The following is a 20287-nucleotide window of genomic DNA, read 5'->3' as shown; positions in this document are numbered from 1 at the left end:
GTGGTTTCTGTGTGTGGGAAGCACTCATATGTATGTAATTGGTTTACACATATTACACACACACACACACACACAACACGACATAAAGTGTAACTTAAATATTTAAACATTGGTGTATTAGATGTATTATATTTAGTGAAGAACATACAGTTCTTGACACACAGACACAGACACACACACACACACACACACACACACACATACACATACATACATATATTGGTGCTTTTTAACCCTAAGCCATCCCTGATCCAAAAGATTTCTGTTTAGAATGTTCCAGCCATGACTATCTCTTCTTTTTTACAAATATCATTTAAGTCTACATTATTAAACTGTCATCCCACTTCTAAGACTGTAGAGTGTGATTTTGAAGAAGATTTCAGTGTTATTTTTAGCAGGTTGAGCAAGCACATACAAGTGTTGTCATTGGTTCATCAAAGATGGTGTTTTTTTCTTTGCAAGGTGGTGTATAAGGCAGCCATCTCCTCTACTGAAATATCGACATTTAATATGGCTTGGGATGTTGTAGTAGTCACACGTGAATGATGCATTAGTCGTACATTAATAAACAACAGACATGGTGTTTACTACAGCATCTGTGTCTGTGTGTGTGATACGGAGAGCATTTCACTTTGCTTATTGGAGTTTGGATCTGAAAAAAGAGTCGGCCTCTGTTATGGACGACGGCTTTATGTCGCTGAAAGCAGCAGACTGTCGGCCATCTTGTTTCTGCTCTATTTTCTCTCATAAACTCTCCTTTCTCTGGCTCTCTCTCTTTTTCTCACACACATACTCTTTTTCTTTCTCTCTCTCTCTTTCGATGATAACATTCAAATCTATCTCTTCCGCTTTCTTTAACCTTCCTTCTAACTCCACATCATATCTTCTCTCTTTTCTATCAACATCTCTCCTTCTTCCTCCAGATTTTCTCAAAACCTTTCTTTCTTTCTTATTTGTTTTCATTGTTTGACTTGTTGAAAACACACGCATACATGCACATCCATGCACACGCACACACACACTTCCTTTCTTTTTATGCTTTCCTTCCCTTTTTAGAAATCCGTTTCTCTGTCGTACTCTCTTTCCCTCTATCAATCTATCTATCATTCTGTCTGTCTGTCTATCTGTATGCCTATCTATCAGTCTGTCTGTCTGCTTATCTAGATAGATAGACAGATAGCTACCAACCTCACCCTTCTCTCAACTGACTCTATGTCCCCCTCTGATGAAGAGAGATCCCCCCCTGTGAATGTAACCCCTACTCTCAGCTCCTTGGTAATTATTTCCAGGAAATTAACAGCTAATGTCTGTTGTATATTTACTGGCCTTCTTCATCTTGTCTTTCTTATTGGAGAGTTCCTTAACTTGTTAAATGTCAGATTTTCACTGTGTAGTATGGGGAAGATGGAATGGTCAAGTGGATAAGGTGGGTGGCAATAATCCCATGGACAGAAACAAGCTCAGATATGAACACTATTGTTGTTGTTTAGCCATTGGCCAGTTGTTATGCAACAGATTGAGCTATAATCAGGACACCAATACAGGCGCCAGTCTGGTCTGCTGGATTGGTCCCAGTCATTGTTTTTTGGAGTCTCTATCCTTTTAGATAGGTGGGGGACCACTTCTCACTCATACATGGTTTCTATGACTGGCTTGTCTTCCCTAACACCAACTATTTTACAGTCTCTCACCAGATGTCTTTAATTTTGGCACCAACACTAGAGAGGTTGTCTTGCTCTCTGCACAACTAAAGAATCTCTTTATCTTCACATTGTCTCTGTTCTTTCAAGGAAAAGTGACCATGGATGCGAATAGAAGAGTTTGATGGGCAAAAGCAGAGAGCACGAGTATGGGTGTGACAGGATACTGAGGATAAGAATGGTAAAGAAGGGACCAACGAAAGCGAGAGAGAGAGAGAGTGATGGGTACACATTGGTTGTTAATAAGGAAATTGAATATAAAGCTAACATGAGCAACATTATGGGATAATTATAAAAAAGGTGATTATAAGAGGAAGTGGATAATGGACAGCAATAGAGGTGGCCATGGTGAGAGTGGAAAATGTCACTGGAGTGGGGTGGGGGGAGACACTGGCAGGAGAGAGAATGACATGTAGCACTTGAGAAGGGTGATGGTTGGAGATATTGAATATGGGCCTATCCATTGTAATTCTTAATTACACAGGCATTGTGATGGAAGAGAGATAGAATGATGGATAGTGGAAGTGAAGTAGACCTATAAAGGGTGGATGGTGGGGGAGTGATAGAGGGTGGATGGTGGAGGGATTAAATACAGACAGATCAAACACCATCTTTCATTACACAGGTTGTTAGGTATATTAATGAAATAAGAGGGAAGAGTGTAACATAGAGGGCAGTAGATGGAGATCTGATAAGAACAGGATGGGAAAGAGAGACCCCAATGTAGATATAGTATATGTCTCAACCACCACTGCCACCGATATCTTAGCAACCATTCTGCCCTGGCTTGCACTGGTGGAGGGTTCTTCTCCTTCACTGTGTGCCACCAATTCTTTCCCTGATTCTTTGTCGTTTCTTTCGTGAGTTCCTAAAAGCCATTCCCATCCTTGGCCTTCATACCAAACACTTTGCTCTGCAACATGCAACACAACAACAACAACACTGACTATTATCCTTTCTACCAAGATATCAATAAACCTCATCTATTGATTACTTCACCATATTAAGCAGTATGACTGCAATCTTCTCTCTTCCACACTGTATCTCACATCCAGCCGTCCTCTCATCTCTGTTCTCTTCTTCATCTAACATTACACGTCTTTTCTTCATTTCTTCTTTGTCAGTGCAAATCTTCTGCATCCAAAGCCCACATCTTGCTACTTGATGCGAGCAGAATCCTGCCTTTCTTTCTTTCTTTCTTACTAAAACTTAAGGATTTGTTAATTTTGTCCTAAAGTGCCTTTATCCTAGATTTTGCTTCCTTCTCTTTAAATCCTCTACTCATTCACCTGTCAGAACTTATTCCTCAGCATACAAAAGTTCCTATGCAAAGCTGGCTTGGAGAACTTTAATACACGGGAGGGGGATAAGAATTAAGCCCTGATGGACCCGCTACCTGAAGGTTAAATTCATTGTCTTGCTAATTCTCACCTTGCTGAGTGTGTTGCTGAACATGGCTTGTACAGTTCTCCCAGGATATTCATTTCCCCTCAGTTTCCTAAGCATCTATCAGGTTGCAGGGTATTGAACTGTGTCAAAAGCCTTCTGCAGCCCAACAAATGATCGGGCTAGGATCCAGCTAAATGCTTCTTCTTCACTTCTATCACTAGGAAGACATTAGTAGTAGCAATCCTTCCAAGCTGCATCTCTCCTCAGCTAATTCTTTCTCAGTGTTTTATAACTTAACCAAACAGTTTGGTTCCTCTGGAATTATATCTCTCAACTTTAACACCCTGTCCGTGTCACTGGAGGCACTAACCTTCACTGACTATACTTGTGACTAGCATTACTTTACCTCAATCCTTTCAACAATAATCCCTGGTGGACCATCTGTCTCACTGGATTTCTCAGTCTTAACCACATTTGATAAACCATACAACCGTCTTCCTGAATGGCTGCTCTCTGGTCTGCTTCTACTTGTCCCTCTCTCACCCATGCATGTTCTACATTCAACGGCCTCCTCTAACAGCACTTTCATGCTTCTTTCTGTCTGCTGCCAGTAAAACTACCTGTGACCATTATTTTACCCCACTTCTCTCCAACAACATCTCCATTCTCTCCTCCGGTCCACTTCACCACCTCACCCTTCTCCTTACTTCTTAAAACATGGACAAACTTTCTTCTGCCTTGGATTAATATATCTCACCATGTCCAGCTTCTCTTCTACTTACTTCATATACACAGTTTTATTTATATATATATATATATATATATATATATATATATATATATATACACACACGCACACATATATATACACATACATACATACACACACATACATACATATAGATAGATATAAAATCTTTTATATTTTACTTGTTTCAGTAGATTGTAGCCATGCTGGAGCACTACTTTAACAGGTTTCATAAAACAAATCAACCTCTGTATGTAAATATCTATCAGTCTCTTTTGCCAAACTGCTAAGTTATGGGGACATAAGCAAACTGACACTTGTTGTCAAATGAAGGGAGGAAATGAGCACCAATGCAAGGACATGTCATATATGGAAGGATATATATGCACGCGTGCATGTGTGTGAGTGGGTGTGTGTGTGTGTATATACATATGATGATGATGATATATATATATATATATATATGAAGGGAAAGAAAGATTAATAGATAGACATAGATCGATAGGTAGGTAGATAGACAGACAGACAGACTGATAGATAGATAGGGAGAGAGAGAGAGAGAGAGAGGCAAATAGCTAGTATATGAGTTATTAAGAGAGAAAAAGAAAGAGAGAGAGAGAGAGTTGCTATATTGCAGTAAGAGTAAAGTTAGGAGGATGGGAGATGCTATGATATTGTGTGATATTGTCAGTAAATATGCAATGAGATTTTATATTGATTACCATGAAGACTGTTGTTTGTTTGTTGTTGTGCCAGCCAGCCTCCTCCCTCCCTCCTCTCTTACTGGATATTCTGTCTGTCTGTCTGTCTGTCTGTCTCTGTAGTAGCAGCAGCAAGTATTTATGTCTGTGTATGTGTGCTTATGTGTATAGATGTGTGTGTACTGCTGCTGTAGTATTATTAGTAGCAGTAGCAGTAGTAGTGGTAGCAGCTATAATTATAGTAGTATTAGTAGCAAGTTTTGTTATTGGTGTTGTTTAGTAGCTGGTCTGTCCTGACCAACTTGCTGTATGATCAACGACATACCTATCCTGGCCACCATGTCATTAAGACATGATTTACAGTTAGGACAGCATTAACCACTGTATTCTTTTCACCCCTCACCTCAAATTTGGATGCTATTTCTAGCAGTTCAATTGACCATTAACATGGCAATTCTGCATTTGAAAAAATATCACCTTATTTGTATTGTACAATATTATATATATATATATATATATATATATATTACTTAACAGGAGATGGATTTGGTCTTAAATCTTTATTGGTGTACCTGATGAGACCCAGACAGATGGGTTGAAACTTATGCTGTACCCCTCATATTCTATATATATATATATATAGAATATGAGGGGTTTAGTTCACTGGTGATCCAAACGAATAGGTACACTGTGTAAGTGCTATACTTGTCGACCGGCCCCTATATCTATTATCATGTTATAGCTCTTAAACAATTTTTCACCAGGGATCACTTTCAGATAGAATGACCCTTTAGTTGTTGACAGACTCTATAGTATTGCTTTGACAGTCCCTTAATGTCTCTCTGGTGTTGTTGTTATGACTCTTAAACAAATTCCTGTTATTGCTTACCTTTTATGCCATTGTTGACATTATCGGTGACTAACGGTTGATTTCTTCTTTCATTTCAGAATGCTTTTGTTCATTGACCAATTTTTTAGTGATGAAGAGAATAAAAAGAAAAGATGTCCTTCACACAGCGGCAATACTTTCCTTGGTTCTTCACTGCTGCCTCTGTGTAGACATTACCTACCATGTGGAAGAAGGGAAGGGACCTGGAGCGTATGTGGGAGACATCGCTACAGACTTACACTTGATGGACAAAATACCATTCCAAGATCACAATCTTATAACGTTCAGCCAGTTGGAACAAAGACTGTCAGACAGTTTCCGCTTGTTCAATGTGACCAAGAAAGGTAAACTGCACACAGCACAATCACTAGATGCTGAGTCCCTGTGTTCATATAAAATGGAATGTTCCAAAATAGTCAAAGTGGCAGTTCGAAAAGCTGAAACTTTTATGAAAGTACTGAAGATTAAAGTTGTCATACAAGATGTTAATGATAACCGACCTGAATTTCCTGAAAAGTTTGCCAACATCCAGTTCTCTGAAGGGGACAAGGAAGGAATGAAGATTTCTATTCCAAATGCTATTGACAAGGATATTGGGGTTCAATATTCCAAAATTACATACCAACTTAAAATGGAAGAAAAAGAACCTTTTACACTGTCAGTAATTAAACGAATAACAGGAACTTCTGAGTTAGGTATAGTTCTGATGAAAACATTAGACCGTGAGGTCAGAGACTCTTACAATGTACAAATAATTGCCAAAGATGGAGGTTACCCTCCAAAACAAGGTGTCTTAGATGTTCATATAACTGTGACAGATGTCAATGACAATCCGCCTGTCTTCAGTCGAGATATTTTCAATGTTTCTGTAAAGAATACTCACCAGAGAAATGGGGCAATTTTAATGTTGTCCGCAAGAGATCTTGATTCTGGAGAGAATGGTAAAGTGTCATACCAGTTTAGTTCTGAAACACCTGAAAGTGTGAAATCTTACTTTAGACTCAATCGAGATACAGGTGAGATATTTTTACAAAAGGATCTTAGAGCGGAACATAAAAAGACTTATGAATTGTTTGTACGAGCCACAGATGGTGGCAGTGCTCCTCTCAGTTCCATAGCCATGGTTTTGGTAAATGTCATTAACCAACACAACATGGCACCAGAAATAGATGTCAACTTTGTCACTCAGATAAAAGAGAATACAGCAGCCATTTCTGAAGGAATCAAAGTCGGCAGTTACATAGCTTATGTCAGTATTATTGACAATGATATTGGACAGAACGGTGAGGTGGAATGTAGCCTACACCATGATAAGTTCCTTCTTTTAGATTTAAGTTTAAAAGAATATAAAATTACGTTAAAGAAATCTGTTGACAGAGAGAAACAAGATAGGTATGACATAACAATTTCTTGCGAAGACAAAGGGTCCCCTCCTTTACAGACTCAGAGACAGTTCTCCATTGAAGTGATGGATGTCAACGATGTCCAGCCACAATTTACAAAAGAATCTTTTAAATTCCTGACTTATGAAAATGGGAAAACAAACTTTCCCATTGGTTTTATAAATGCTACTGACCCTGATATGGGAGCTGGAGGTCAACTGACTTTTTCTCTGCTGAGTACCAGCAAACATGTGATACCATTCCAGATAACTGATTATGGTTTTATCTCAACCACTATACCACTGGATAGAGAACAACAGAATGTTTATAAGTTCCAAGTATTTGTCAAAGACAACGGGAATCCTTCATTAAATAACACAGCCAATGTGATTGTTGAGGTTTTAGATGAGAATGATAATGCCCCTTATTTCACCTTCCCTAGTTCGGACCCTTTCAGCCTTGATGTACACTATCATCCCCAAAGTAAAAAAGAGATTGCTGTTTTAAGGGCTTCAGACAGGGACAGTCATTTAAATGCGTTCCTTCAGTATGAAATTCTTGGAGGAAACAACAAACAGCTCTTCACAGTAAACCCTTATTCTGGGGCGCTGTCTTTTGCTCGAACAGTTTACCAAAATGATGCTGGTACTTACAAACTACAGATCACTGTCAGAGACAGTGGCACACCGGCTCTGACAGCCAGAGTAACATTATCTTTAACGCTGACCGTCAGCAACAAAACATCTCCAGCCCTGAAGAATTTCCAGTCACAATCTGACAACATGATCAACTTGACCTGGGTCATCGTTATTGTAACAGCAGCAGTAATAGTGTCAGTAGCCGTAGTGGTGTCCATCACACTGTGTGTGGTGAGGTGTAATAACGACCGAGGTACACAGTACATTACAGAAATCAGCTCCGACAGAGAGAAAAGTCATTATACCTGCACAACTAAGAAACCTGTAGCCACAACAAGAACCCAAACAAGACAATCAACCGAAATGAGGAACAGAAATACACAATTTATGGAATCAAAAAGTGGTTTTTACCCTCAGTACGAGTCCCAAAGTGAATGGACTACCTCTACTACAGAAAGAAGGCCCCCTTCAGTTTTACTGGTAAGTGATGTCTTCAGTAGTTTGTTGTGATATCAATAATAAGCTTGTTATGGCCTGAAGTGTTGCAGTATTTGAGACTGGTGACTATGAGCTTTTGCAAGATATCTTTGTAGATTGTATTGTGAGATCGAGGACAACTTGCCAGAAATAGACGTGAGTTGTTGTTGTTGAGTAAATGTGTATCTCTATGGGGTTTCCATTGGTCAAGGTATACCATGCCCCAACACATGCGTGTGCAAGCCTGGAGAATATTTTGTGCGGAAGACGGTCAGTTGTCCAAACATACAAGTCTCCCCCCCCATCCACCCCTCTTCATCACCGATGTTTATACAAGGGAAAAGTTGATACAGGTTGGTACTAGTGTGTGGTCACATGTGTTGCTGTCAGAACACAGAGGGAGGGATCAAATACCACAAGGTATCATGTCCCATCCTCTAACAGTTTCTCCAACTCATTCTACAGGATTTAGTGTATCGTTATCGGTCCTGAACGGATGAAAGGCAAAACTTACTTTGGTGGGGTTTGAACTCAGAACATAAAGAGTTGAAAGAAATACCACAAGGCATGTTATCCAGTGCTCTAACATCTCTGCCAATCTGCCTTATATATTGTAAATGTGGGATTTTATAGGGGTACAAACGTGTTGGCAGCATTTAGTGTTGTTGGGTTAAAAAAATCTGTGTTGTGATTCACACCCATATGAGAATTGTTACACCTGTGTGACAAGGGACACACCTGTAACAGGTTACACAGCTATATTGAGACCCTTTACTTATGGTAATGCTGCAGTTGCTTGGAGAATGTCAAACATGTGTGGATATAAACCATTCTGCGTGGAGACAGTCACACCTGTGTGATGACCTGGGTAGGAATGTAGACAGTCACACACCTGTGAATGATGTCATAGGTGTGTGGAGCCAGTTGCACTGTTGTTGAGAATGTTAGATATGCACAATGAATGTTACACCTTTGTGTGGTCTGTCCCACCTTTTTGAGCAATGTTGCACCTGTGCACTGTGTGAGCAATGTTGCACCTATGTGAGCAATGGTCCACCTGTGTGAACAATGTTGCACCTGTATGAGTAATTTTCCACCTGTATGAGCAATGTGGCACCTCTGTAAACAATGTTGCACCTGCGTGAGCAGTTTTTCTCTGGTGTGAACCATTTTGCACCTTTGCAAGCAATGTTCCACCTGTACGAAGACTTCAATTACATATAAGGACTGAAGAAAGAGAGAGAGAGAGAGAGAAGAGAGAATGTGAAAGAGAGAGTGCTTGTTTATAGAAGATGGTGGTGGGACTTTCTACAACTATTGCATACAATATACTGTGTGGAACAGATCCACTCGAATTCATTTGGGAATCCAGAAATGGCAATGATGATGATGATGGTGATGGTGGTGGTGCTGGTGCTGGTGGTGATGGTAGTGGTGGTGGTGGTGGTGGTGATGATGATGATGAATGCAGTGTTGGTGTATGTGTGTGTGTGGAGTATGTATATATTATGGGTAGGGCATCTGTGATGAGGTAGGTCAGACTTACTCCAGTGTTTTACCCACCACAGGTCTACTTGAGCAGGGCTGACCGGGGCTACCCAACTTCAACCACAACAACAACCATCTACCACAAGCTAGACTCGGCAGCAACCTATCCCTGCCCGTTGCTGGTAAAACCATGGAATACAAGTGACCAACTTTCCAAGACGTTCCATAGTAGGTTCCTACTTCCCTTCCATCGGTCAGTTTGACCGAAACTGACTGAGCTTACTTAACTACAATATCAACAACACCAACACCACCAACAACAACAACTACTACTAACACTACTACTACTACTACTACTACTACTACTACTACTACTGAAAAAAGACTCTGTCTCAACCTGACCTGGTCTGTTGGTGATAAAAAAATTTAAAAAACTGGACAGTTTCAGACGACACTTCAAGACAACAAAGAACTGGGTGATATTCATCTATTAAATACCTGAACAACAACAACAACAACAACAATTGAAACAACTACAACAACAATAAAGGCAACAATAACAACAACAGCAACAACACAAACAACATCAACAACAAGCTCGTTTCTTGGTTAATATTTTAACATCATGGTTGACATACCTTTCTCTGTTCCAACATCACTACTATGAATAAATACCAGATATATATTGGGGTTAAATTTGATTACCAAAAGCTGCCCACAATAACAAAAACTGTGTGGTCTTATACTTTTGTTACAAGTCAATGTGTTAGAGGGAGATTAGTGAAAAGGGGGTGGCGGATGATGTCTTTAATTCTATCTTGTCCCCCGCCCCAACAATTATTTCAAAAAATAAGTATATGTTACGATGGAGACACTTTGTTCAGTTATAGGTATGTCCTTTATTTATGGTCTTTAAACTCGTGCCTTTGTGGTTCCAGGTTAAGGAAACCAGGCTGTGGATCATTCGTACATCGGTGTCAGTGTTGAATAAAAAGATGAATTATATAATTCTAGCTTGAGGTGTTAATTGGATCTTCACATCATCAAAGTTCATATATATGTATACGTATTTGTGTATATATATATATATTTGTGTGTGTGTGCATATGTGCATGCATATATGTGTGTGTGTGTACATAAAATTTAATTTTGTTGCTTGAAATAGTTGGTTGACTCCTTATCTTTTATCTTCTGGGATTAGTAAAAATTCTTTAAAAACTCCATCTTATTTTATTTGACTCACTATGAATTATTTGAAAACAAAACCGAAAGAAAGAAAGCAAAAGATGACAGACGGAATTAAGAAATGTTTATACAAAGAATGTAAAGTTGGACAATTACAACCACTAAATCTTCAATGATGCAAAAATATTTGGATGAATAATGATTCTTAATGTACTGACATGAATTGGTTGACAGTGAGGGAATCAGTTAATTGAATCAATCCCAGAATTCAATTGAGTTCTATTTTCTTGAACCTGGAAGGGTAGAAAGGGAATCAGACATGGTGGAAATTGATCTCAGAGTATTGTAGTGATGTGATACAATGCAATACAATGATGATAATAATAAGAAGAAGAAGAAGAAGAAATGTCCTGATGCAGAACCAGGCAATGGCTCTCATGACTTCTCATCCTTAATTGATTTGAAGTGTTATCCTGTACATTTCTTGGCATAAAAGATGGGCTACAGCAAATATTCTGCTTAACCCCACAGAATTTCTTGTCAGTTGTTTGACCCTAACCAGTAGAGTGTCCCCTAGTGGCTGATGATATGTGTATCTCTGATCACAAGCAGAAGTAGTGGGGGGAGCATCATAGCCATGTGTTGAGAAGAATTCTTTGGGGTTTGAATAATTCACCTCTGGAAACATGGGTGTTTTATTCAACATCCTAAAACAACCCTCCTTCAGGAATCTTTTGAGTGAGATGGTCTATTCAACCTGAAGAAAATTTTAAGAGAGCCCCCCCCCCCCCAACTGCAAAGTCATGTGTGCTGTTTATCTTGATATGAGGTCACTATGTCACACACATATGGTTGTGATGCATGTGCCTGGTGTACCCCTTATCAGACGGGTAGTTATGATGGGTACCTTGGGCTTCATATGTTTGTACACCAGTGTCCTTTTGATGGCATGCACTGCTCTCTCACTCAATAACAATAATTATAATATTGATTTTAACATTTTATAACAAGACCACAAATTTTGGTGGGGGTGCGATGATGGTATTGTTGGTGTGTTTCCCTCAGTATATGACTGGTATATATTTTATTAATCACTTGTTGGATGAAAGGTATTGTCAAGCCTTGATAGAGTATAAAAGGGAGGAACTAATGTCAAATTTTTATGTGATATTCTAATGACTACATTATAAGGTCTAATAAGACTGGAACTTGTCTGAGTTATGTGGCCTGCTTGCTGAAATAACTGTTAGTCTTTTAATTAATATGGTCTTTTCCTTATTAAATAATTATTTTTAATTAGCTAATTAATGTTTATTTTATAAATATTTAATACCGACTGAACCACTTGTAGGTTTAGTGTGACGGGTTTTTTTAAATTGGGCAGAAGTGATCCCAAAGGTTCAGGGTCAATACCATGTGGGAGGAAAAGAAAAAAAAGACTGCTGTTGTTGTTCCTTATTCTGTTTCTAATTGTAGTTATCTGCTGACATTTTTAATTACAAACATTTTTTTTTTAAAAAAAAAGAGAAAAAAAAAACAAAACAAAACATTCCTACAACTAACTTGCTACCAAACTCTGGATACTCTTTTATGTCAACTGTCATTGCCATACTCTTGGTTTTGTTTTTTATACCATTTATCTCATGAATGGCAACCTCAGCTCCTATGACATCACATCATTACAGCTGATTGCTCCATACATACATACATACATACATACATACATACATACATACATACATACATACGTATATATGTCCACACACACACAAACATACTCTAATCTGTGGTTAACACAAATTGTGTCTGTCAATGGCCCCTTGTTAAAGTGGAATCGTAAGAGTTCCTTTAGTGGTCCCTGCACAGTAACATGGTTCTGCTTGACCAGAGCTGACCAATGGTGATCAGCAACAAATCCATCAGGGAGCTCCAATGACATGATAGGAATGGTGGCCTCGTTTCTATCAAACAGCAGCCACAGGAAATGGTCGTGGTTGGAATGTCTTTGTAAATAAGTTTAATCAGTGCTGACCAGGGGCTAAACAACAGTAATAGCCCCAATTGCTGCTCTTTCACTTTTGGGTCCCATGCAAATAACAAACATTTGAGTGGAAGTACGTACTCTGTAAGTTGTATAGAAGTATCCAAAATTGGAGTGGAGTATAAGTGCGCACTCCACAGTCCTATTGTAATAACAAACATTGGAGTGAGTGAAGGAGGACACTCTGCAGTTGTGTACGGTTACCTCATACTATATGACCAGTTAAGAACCCCATCATCATCATCATCATCGACATGATCATCATCATCACTATTGTCATTGTCATCACCATTGCAATTATCATCATCATCATCATAAACAACATTAACACAGTCATTGCATCGTCATTGTCATCATCATCATCATCATCATCATTGTTGTTGTTATCATCTTCATTTACTTCTTTTGTTGATTCTTCTATTAGACCCCACATTTGTAAATGTGTCTTGCCATTTGGCGTTCACCTTTGACCTGGTTCAAAAGTGCATCATTGTTGCTGGTATTTTCTGTTGGTGCATCTGATGCACTCTTTCTGTTTGTCCCGTTGCACCTTCTGCATAACCAATTCCATCAGCGTTCAGAAGTTCTCCTTGTCTTCCAACCCTGAATCCCAAAGTGGTTGTGTCCCCTACAACAATGAACTGAACCTAGCTAGAAATGCTGCCCCCATAGTCACCCCCCTGCATTATATTCTGAACCTCCATGTGGTTGTATTCAGTATTAGGATGAAGAAAAAGGGGCAATTAATTGTCCCTCTATTAAATTCCATACTGACTTTTGTTGACCTTTGTCCTCCTGGTTTTAACTGTTTCCCATCCAACCCACCCTTTAATGTATTCTTGTTGTTTTACATTGTTAAAGGACCAAGTCAAAGGTCACTTCTATGCTGAATGTTTTCAATTCCCTAATTTCTATAAATGTTGTTCCACCAAATATATATTTCCATTGACGTACAGTAATATAACCGACATTCTGTGATATTGAACCCACTTCTGCCGTCCACTATTATTTTCCCACTTTAAATACCTTTATTGTTTAATCTTGTGATTTGGGTCCAGTATTTACCCCATCCCACCCCTACCAGTTGGTACCTGCTTTGTACTAATCAGTTCTACAAACACCTTCTGGAACAAGCTGTTATTATTATTATTATTATTATTATTATTTGGTTTAGATAGAAAAGGCAGGAACTGCCCGAGAGCATATGTATGGCCTCAGAGCATGATGGGCAAGGGTGGATAGGAACCTTACCCAAATGCTGGCACACACTCTGCTAGAAGGCCACTAGTGGTATTAAACCACCCAAGAAAAGGAATAATTCTCTTGGTTGGCTTCTACACAGTTTTCGCTGACCAAATTCCACACAAGATTTTGGTTGGTGCAAAGCTATGAAAGAAGATACTTGTTTAAGGTGCCCCTCAGTGGGACTGAACTTAAAACCCCATTGTTATGATGTGAAACTTCTTCACCAGTGAAAGGAATATCATCGTATGTCAGTCAAACTGTCTTCGTACTTTCATTGTTTCTTGTTATCATTAAAGTTGATCAATCATTAATCACATCACTCATTATTTTCCATTATCTCCCTGCCTAATTAATACACATTGTTGTGAAACTCCTCATAGTAACACTCTCACATTCACCATTTCCCCTTGCTCCACCAATGTTCTTCCAGAGAAATGACTCCCGTAGTCCCACTCTGCCCCTGGCATAGTGTTTAGTCCCCCAACTACCCCATAATATATAACATTAGCAAACAGCATCATCATTCCCATCTCCTTCCAGTTTCTGACCCCTTAGCCATGTGCTGCTCCTCATCCTTACCAACACTCAGCTGAAATGTATCAAATATTTATCTCCAAGATGTTAGATTTAGTCCCTTCTTACCTAATTCCTTCCAATTTCTATTCCTTGTTCTGAAACTACCTCCTTTGTCGTCCACTAGGTGTGGCTGCTGTAGCCTGTTCCAGCCAATAGTCAATGCTTTGTCACTGTTTGTCCCCTAGAAATATCAAGTTGTCCCTCACATAACACAACTTTATTTCTTTGCTATTTATTCCTTAGTATATAGAATGGCTTGGCTGAAATTGTTAGAACATCAAATAAAGTGCCCTGTGGTATTTTGTTTTGGCCCTTTATGTTCCAAGTTCAAATCCTGCTGAGGTCTATTTGGATATTCCTCCTTCCCAGCAGCTTGATTTATAAAATACCAGTCATGTAATGATCTTCGTTTAATCCACCCTCCCCATTAAAATGTCAAGCCTTGTGCCTATGGTAGAAATCAGTATGTAATATACATGTTATCACACTCAGAAATATCTATTACAAATGTTATCAAACTCAAAAGTATCTAATATCTTCTGGACCACATTTTTTTTTCTACAGCAGAACAAAGACTGAAACCCAGATTGAGAAACAGTCACACAAACCCCTCCCTTGTCTTGACAGAAAAATAACTGAAATAAAATCTTTAATGTCACTACCAATGCTAGTCCTTGTGATTCTTTTGTTTCCTCATGGCCGCTACCCCCTTAATAACATTACCAGAAACATATCTCAAACAATAACCTCTTCCTGTATATATATTTATATCTTTCATCACTACTTGATATTTATTTTCTCCCTGAAAAAAAAACAAAAACAAATTGTGTCCCCAGAAGTTTCTATTTCCTTCCTTCTTCGTGCTATTCAATCTCTTCCAAAGTTTCAATAATTTCTCTTACTTTCTGCTGACACAAACTACCATCTGTTTCCTCAAATTCTACACTTCTATTCCGTGTCTTCACAGACAATCCCACAATAAATGGCAGGGCAAGGTTCCAAGCATAGAAGTGCTCCCATAGCTGGAATTCCTCAATACTTTGGTTGCAAAAGAACCAGCTTAGTTGGACCAATGACATCATCTGGATGCACAATATGTCACACCGAAATAATTCCATTGTGAGGAATTTGATGTAGAGAAGAGGAAGGCGAGTTATGGCCAGAAGAAACACGGAAGGAGGATAGGCTTTTGTAATATTGAAAGACAGAATCCTAGAAACTGCTGGCTCATAATGGTCCCCTATTGTGCATCCCCAGTCAATTGTAAAGGGCGTTAAATCTTCACAAGAGACATGCCTTCAGGCAGCAGAAAGTAAAGGTATATTTCACAGAGTCTGGTTAACCAAAACCTCAAATGAAACCATCAGTCACATGTATGCTACATGTAATCATTATTATATCAGGGCCAGAATTGATCTCATTAGCCATCTGCAAACATGAAAGCCAATCAAAGTTGTGGAGTTCATCCATCATCAATGGATTGATGCACATCCCAGAGAACAGGTTGCTTCTTCAGTGTCAGAAATTGCTTCAGTTATTGACCACCTACTAACCACCGACTGATCACTTACTGACCATTTAGTGACCATTTACTAGCCACTTGCTGGCCACCTTCTGACCCTTTACTAAGACCCACATGCCATGCTAATAATGTATATAGGATGGTGCTGTGGCTTTGACTACTGACCGAAATCAGAGCCTGTTGGAGCCCCTACAGCCTCCACACAGCTGTTGGATCAATTCAGATTACTCTCTGATTACTCTCTACTGTCGACAAAGAGAAGTGACACACTGGCAAAGGTAGTTGTAGATATGTTAAGTGGCTAGAAGAGAGCAGGGATAGCCATAACTGGAAGTCTTTTCTTCAAAGTTTGGCTCAGTCAGGCTTAATCCACCTTTAATCAACTCTTGCTACTAAACCTTCTCACTTGTCCCCTGATTTTGTTCAGTGAATTTATAAAACCCCTGTTTGCTCATCCCAAACCCCATGAGAGTCCTGCTCTTAATTTATTGTCTGCACCCCTCACATCCCAAATTAAATAAGGAACCGATCCTTTCTGCCCACTACTAAGATTTGTTTGGAAGTCCCTTCCTACCCCAGGATTTTTTTTTACACCTACACTAAACTTCAGAAGTTCAAACTAAATATATATCACATCAACCTCACTGGTGACCTTGTGTGTGTGTGTATGAATGCACGCATGTGTGTGTGTTCTGAGTGCTGCTGTGGTTAACGCAATCCAGTACAATTTGAGTCGGATGGTGAGGGGTGGTCAGCAGCCAAACTGGCACTTCCCACCCCCTGCCCCAATCACCTACCCGCCAGAGGTGAAGGGAATTACTAGAAAAAAACCCAGGAGAGCAAAAAAAAAAAAAAAAAAGGGAGCCCTTCAAAAGGATGAGCGACTTCAGTCTTGGGTCAGCATTGATCTAGCAAAAGATTTGTGATGATGAGCAAGTGTAGAGTTGCACTACTTTTGGAGGTGATGGTCATCTCATTGTTGTCCCAACATTTATCTAGGTGAGGGGTAAAAAGAGAGCAACATCGTCGTTTGGCTTTTCGATTCAGTTCTTCCAGCAGATCACAAACTGGCATCTTCCATCAGAGAAAAAGGTTTATGGCTGATCGTGCTGCCATCTATGCACTGCTTCTTACTCTTCTTCATCCATCTTGTAAAGGATGTTTGAGTCGCTCAAAGAGGTGATAGCCAGAACGGTTGAAATCTGGATTGTCCCCGGGTGTTCCAGCAACTTGAAACTCAATTTTTCCAATGGTTTCAGCACTGAGAGTGGCCGTATGTGGGTGTGCATTGTTGTGCAATAATATCACGTGCTTTGACAATAGGCCTCGGCATTTGGTACAAATTGCTCATTTCAATTTGAAGGCCAGCATTTCACTATAGCCACTTTGTATATATACACGTGCATATATATGTGTGTGCATGTGGAAATGTATATATTATATATATATATATATATATATATATATATATATATATATATGTATGTATGTATAATATATGTATGTCTCTGGTCATACCCAACTGTTGTAAGCGAAACACGGAGTAAGGAAACAATGGGGAAGCCCTCTGGATGGACTCTACTTGCAAATGAAATGGTTAAATTTGTGACACACTCTGTCATATTGATACTGTGAGAAGATTACATTCAGAGCACCTATATATATGGCTGTGGAATACTTGACCATTTACTACAGTACAATGAGTTTGTAGTTAGTCAAAAGGCTAGATTATTTATTGATGAAAGTAACAAAGATCAATTTTCTTAAACTTGTGTGTGCATGTGTGCCTGTGTGTACATGTATGTGTATATATGTGAGTGTATGTAGGTGAAACCGTATTTGTACAAGGTTCTGCTGATGTATTCTTTAGTGAGGTATGTTTATGGCATGGCCCCATGGTGTGATATATAATGGTATGACATGATATCATGCAGTATGGTATGGTATGGCATGGTATGCTATTGTATGCTGTAGCACAATACACTCTGCTGTGATTATAATACCCCGTGTTAGATTATGATATAGTGTACCATGGAGTACCATGGAGTACCATGGGGTAGTTTGGAGTTTTCTTCACTTGAAAACAGTTTTTTTCAATGGAGGACTTCTTAACGTTTTTCTCTTTTTTTTCAGCTTCCAACAAGGACTTCGAAAAAATAAGGCTCTGTCTGCAATCCTGTTTAACAAATCCCCATCAGAAATGACAAAATACCCTGACATTCAACGATAAATCCTAACATGGCCACCCACCATTATTCATTCACACATCTCCCTATTTTTTTTAATCCCAAACCATTGGGGATATGCATTATTATATAATGAACCTTCATGAGGGGCTTTTATTAGAGACCCTTGGGGACATAAGTGTTTAATATATTTACCCCATAGGATCACAGAAGTTGTTTAAGAACAAAACCTTGGGAACGTAACTTGTTTCAAAACACACCCTTGAGAATATAATCTGAGTTGTTTAATATAATTGACCCCTAGAGACATGGGTTGTTAGACAGCAAACTCTTGGGACCATAAGCTGTTTTAAAATATGATTGTTTTTAAAATAATTAACCCCTAGTGACATAATTTGTTTTACAGGAAACCCTGTGAAGCATTAGTTGTTTTAATATTATTAACCTGCAAGGGACATATGAGTTGTTTTAAATAAACACCTGGGAATATAAATTGTTTTATAATATATCCTTGATAAGATAAGTTGTTTTGCAAAGAACTGAATAAGTCGATATTGTTTTAATGTTCCTTGGGTAGACCCCAGGGGGGGGGGGGAAGAAACAAATTGTTTTTCATGGGAAAATTGTTTTATTTACCATAAACCTTTCATATTAGAGATCGTTGCCAACTGAGGTGTTTTGGTTTTTAAACTTCAAATTCATTGGCTTCACAGGGTGTTTATTTTGTTCCAATGAAACTGTGGCAAAATGCAAGCTTCCTTACCCACCCTTATACCCATACTGTCATGTCAGCTTCCTACATACCCCCAAAAACCTCTTTGGCAACCCCACACCCTGCTGAACTTTTGTTAACTAAAAGCTCAATGTTTCTTCCTTGAGACCCTGTATACATCATTACAAGTCACGCTTGACTGATTGCTAATAGTCATGCCTGACCAAGCAGTTATCACTCATGTGATATTGTTGCCATTATTATTATCATTATTATCATTATTATTATTATTATTATTATTACTATTATTATTATTATTATTATAACTGTTGATGTTGTTATTTCTGTTGCTGTTGTCTAATATGCCATTTCATTTCCTGCCCTTATTAAACAAGACCAACATAGTGCAGAAGAATTCTATCATTATTTAAGTCTAGCTTTGAAGGTTTCAAATTCCATGGTTTCCATTCTTTTTATATATTGTCATGTAAAGAAATAAACACACATATTAAAAAAAAAGAAAATTAAACAAAAATACAAAAAAATGTTAATAATACTAATAATAAACCCCAAAAATAAATTTAAAAAGAAGACATTGTTTTCCCAAAGTGTGATCCTTTAGAAGGTGACACCTTGGTGACCGTAGGCAGAATCCACCTAAACACTAGTGGGTTTCTCTAGTAAGGTTTAGTCTATAGCAATAAGTCCCAAGACTTCTCTTTTTTATACATCCAACCCTTTTCATTCATCCAACCCTTTCATTCATATATTCATCTCTACCCCCACCCCTGTTCCTTCCTCTTTCATCTTCCTATCTCCTTCCCCCCACATAGCACACTCACTACACATCCCCCTCTTTTTTTTCTTTTTTTAACCTGCCTGTTTCCCCTCCTCCTCCTCCACCTCCTATTCTTACTCCTCAACCCCCCCATTAACATACATCCAGATCCACACACGCACACACACATCCACACATGTTGTTTTCGTTATTTCTTTGTTGTATTTTTTTTGTTGTTCTTGTGGTTTTTGTGTCCAGAAACCATGACAAAAACCTTCCCCCCGCCCCACATTTGGACACCAAAACAACATTTTGTTTTTCCCTTTGTTTTCTCTATTATTTTTTACAGCGGTGGTGGTGGTGGTGTTGGTGTTGGTAGTAGTGGTGGTGTTGGTGGTGGTGGTGGTAGTGGTGGTGGTGGTTGTGGTCATGGCGACGGTGGCAGTCGAGGGTGTAGGGTTAGTGTTGGCGGTAGTGGTGTTGTTGTTGTTGTTGCTTAATCTCTGGTCATCAGCTTTGGCAACAGCACTTCTATGTGGGCAGATCTGCTGGAAACGGCAGTCAAATTGTCCTCAAATCACACCCCATTGTTTTGAATGGAGAAAGACACATCACCTAAAATGTTGTCTT

The 20287-nt window shown here is 38.9% G+C and overlaps 1 protein-coding gene across 6 annotated transcripts in view; it reads left to right on the top strand.

The window, feature by feature from the left end:
- The window catches only part of LOC106873243 (putative protocadherin beta-18), a 126999-nt gene that overhangs the window by 52977 nt on the left and 53735 nt on the right, over positions 1-20287 (top strand). For 2 of the 6 annotated variants that reach the window (XM_014920515.2, XM_014920516.2), the window contains exons 2-3: positions 5487-7927; positions 9493-15124. In XM_014920515.2, coding sequence (XP_014776001.1) covers positions 5487-7927; positions 9493-9675 — 2624 coding nt within the window. In that variant the 3' untranslated portion in view covers positions 9676-15124. Of the gene's footprint in view, positions 1-5486; positions 7928-9492; positions 15125-18114; positions 19170-20006; positions 20282-20287 lie in introns of those variants that run through there. The other 4 variants (XM_014920519.2, XM_014920520.2, XM_014920521.2 and 1 more) reach the window with 4 other exon arrangements.

Source organism: Octopus bimaculoides, chromosome 14 (assembly GCF_001194135.2).
Source record: "Octopus bimaculoides isolate UCB-OBI-ISO-001 chromosome 14, ASM119413v2, whole genome shotgun sequence".
NCBI lineage: Eukaryota > Metazoa > Mollusca > Cephalopoda > Octopoda > Octopodidae > Octopus > Octopus bimaculoides.
The sequence above is the reverse complement of the archived record's forward strand: the minus strand, read 5'-3'. Positions and strand labels throughout refer to the sequence as shown.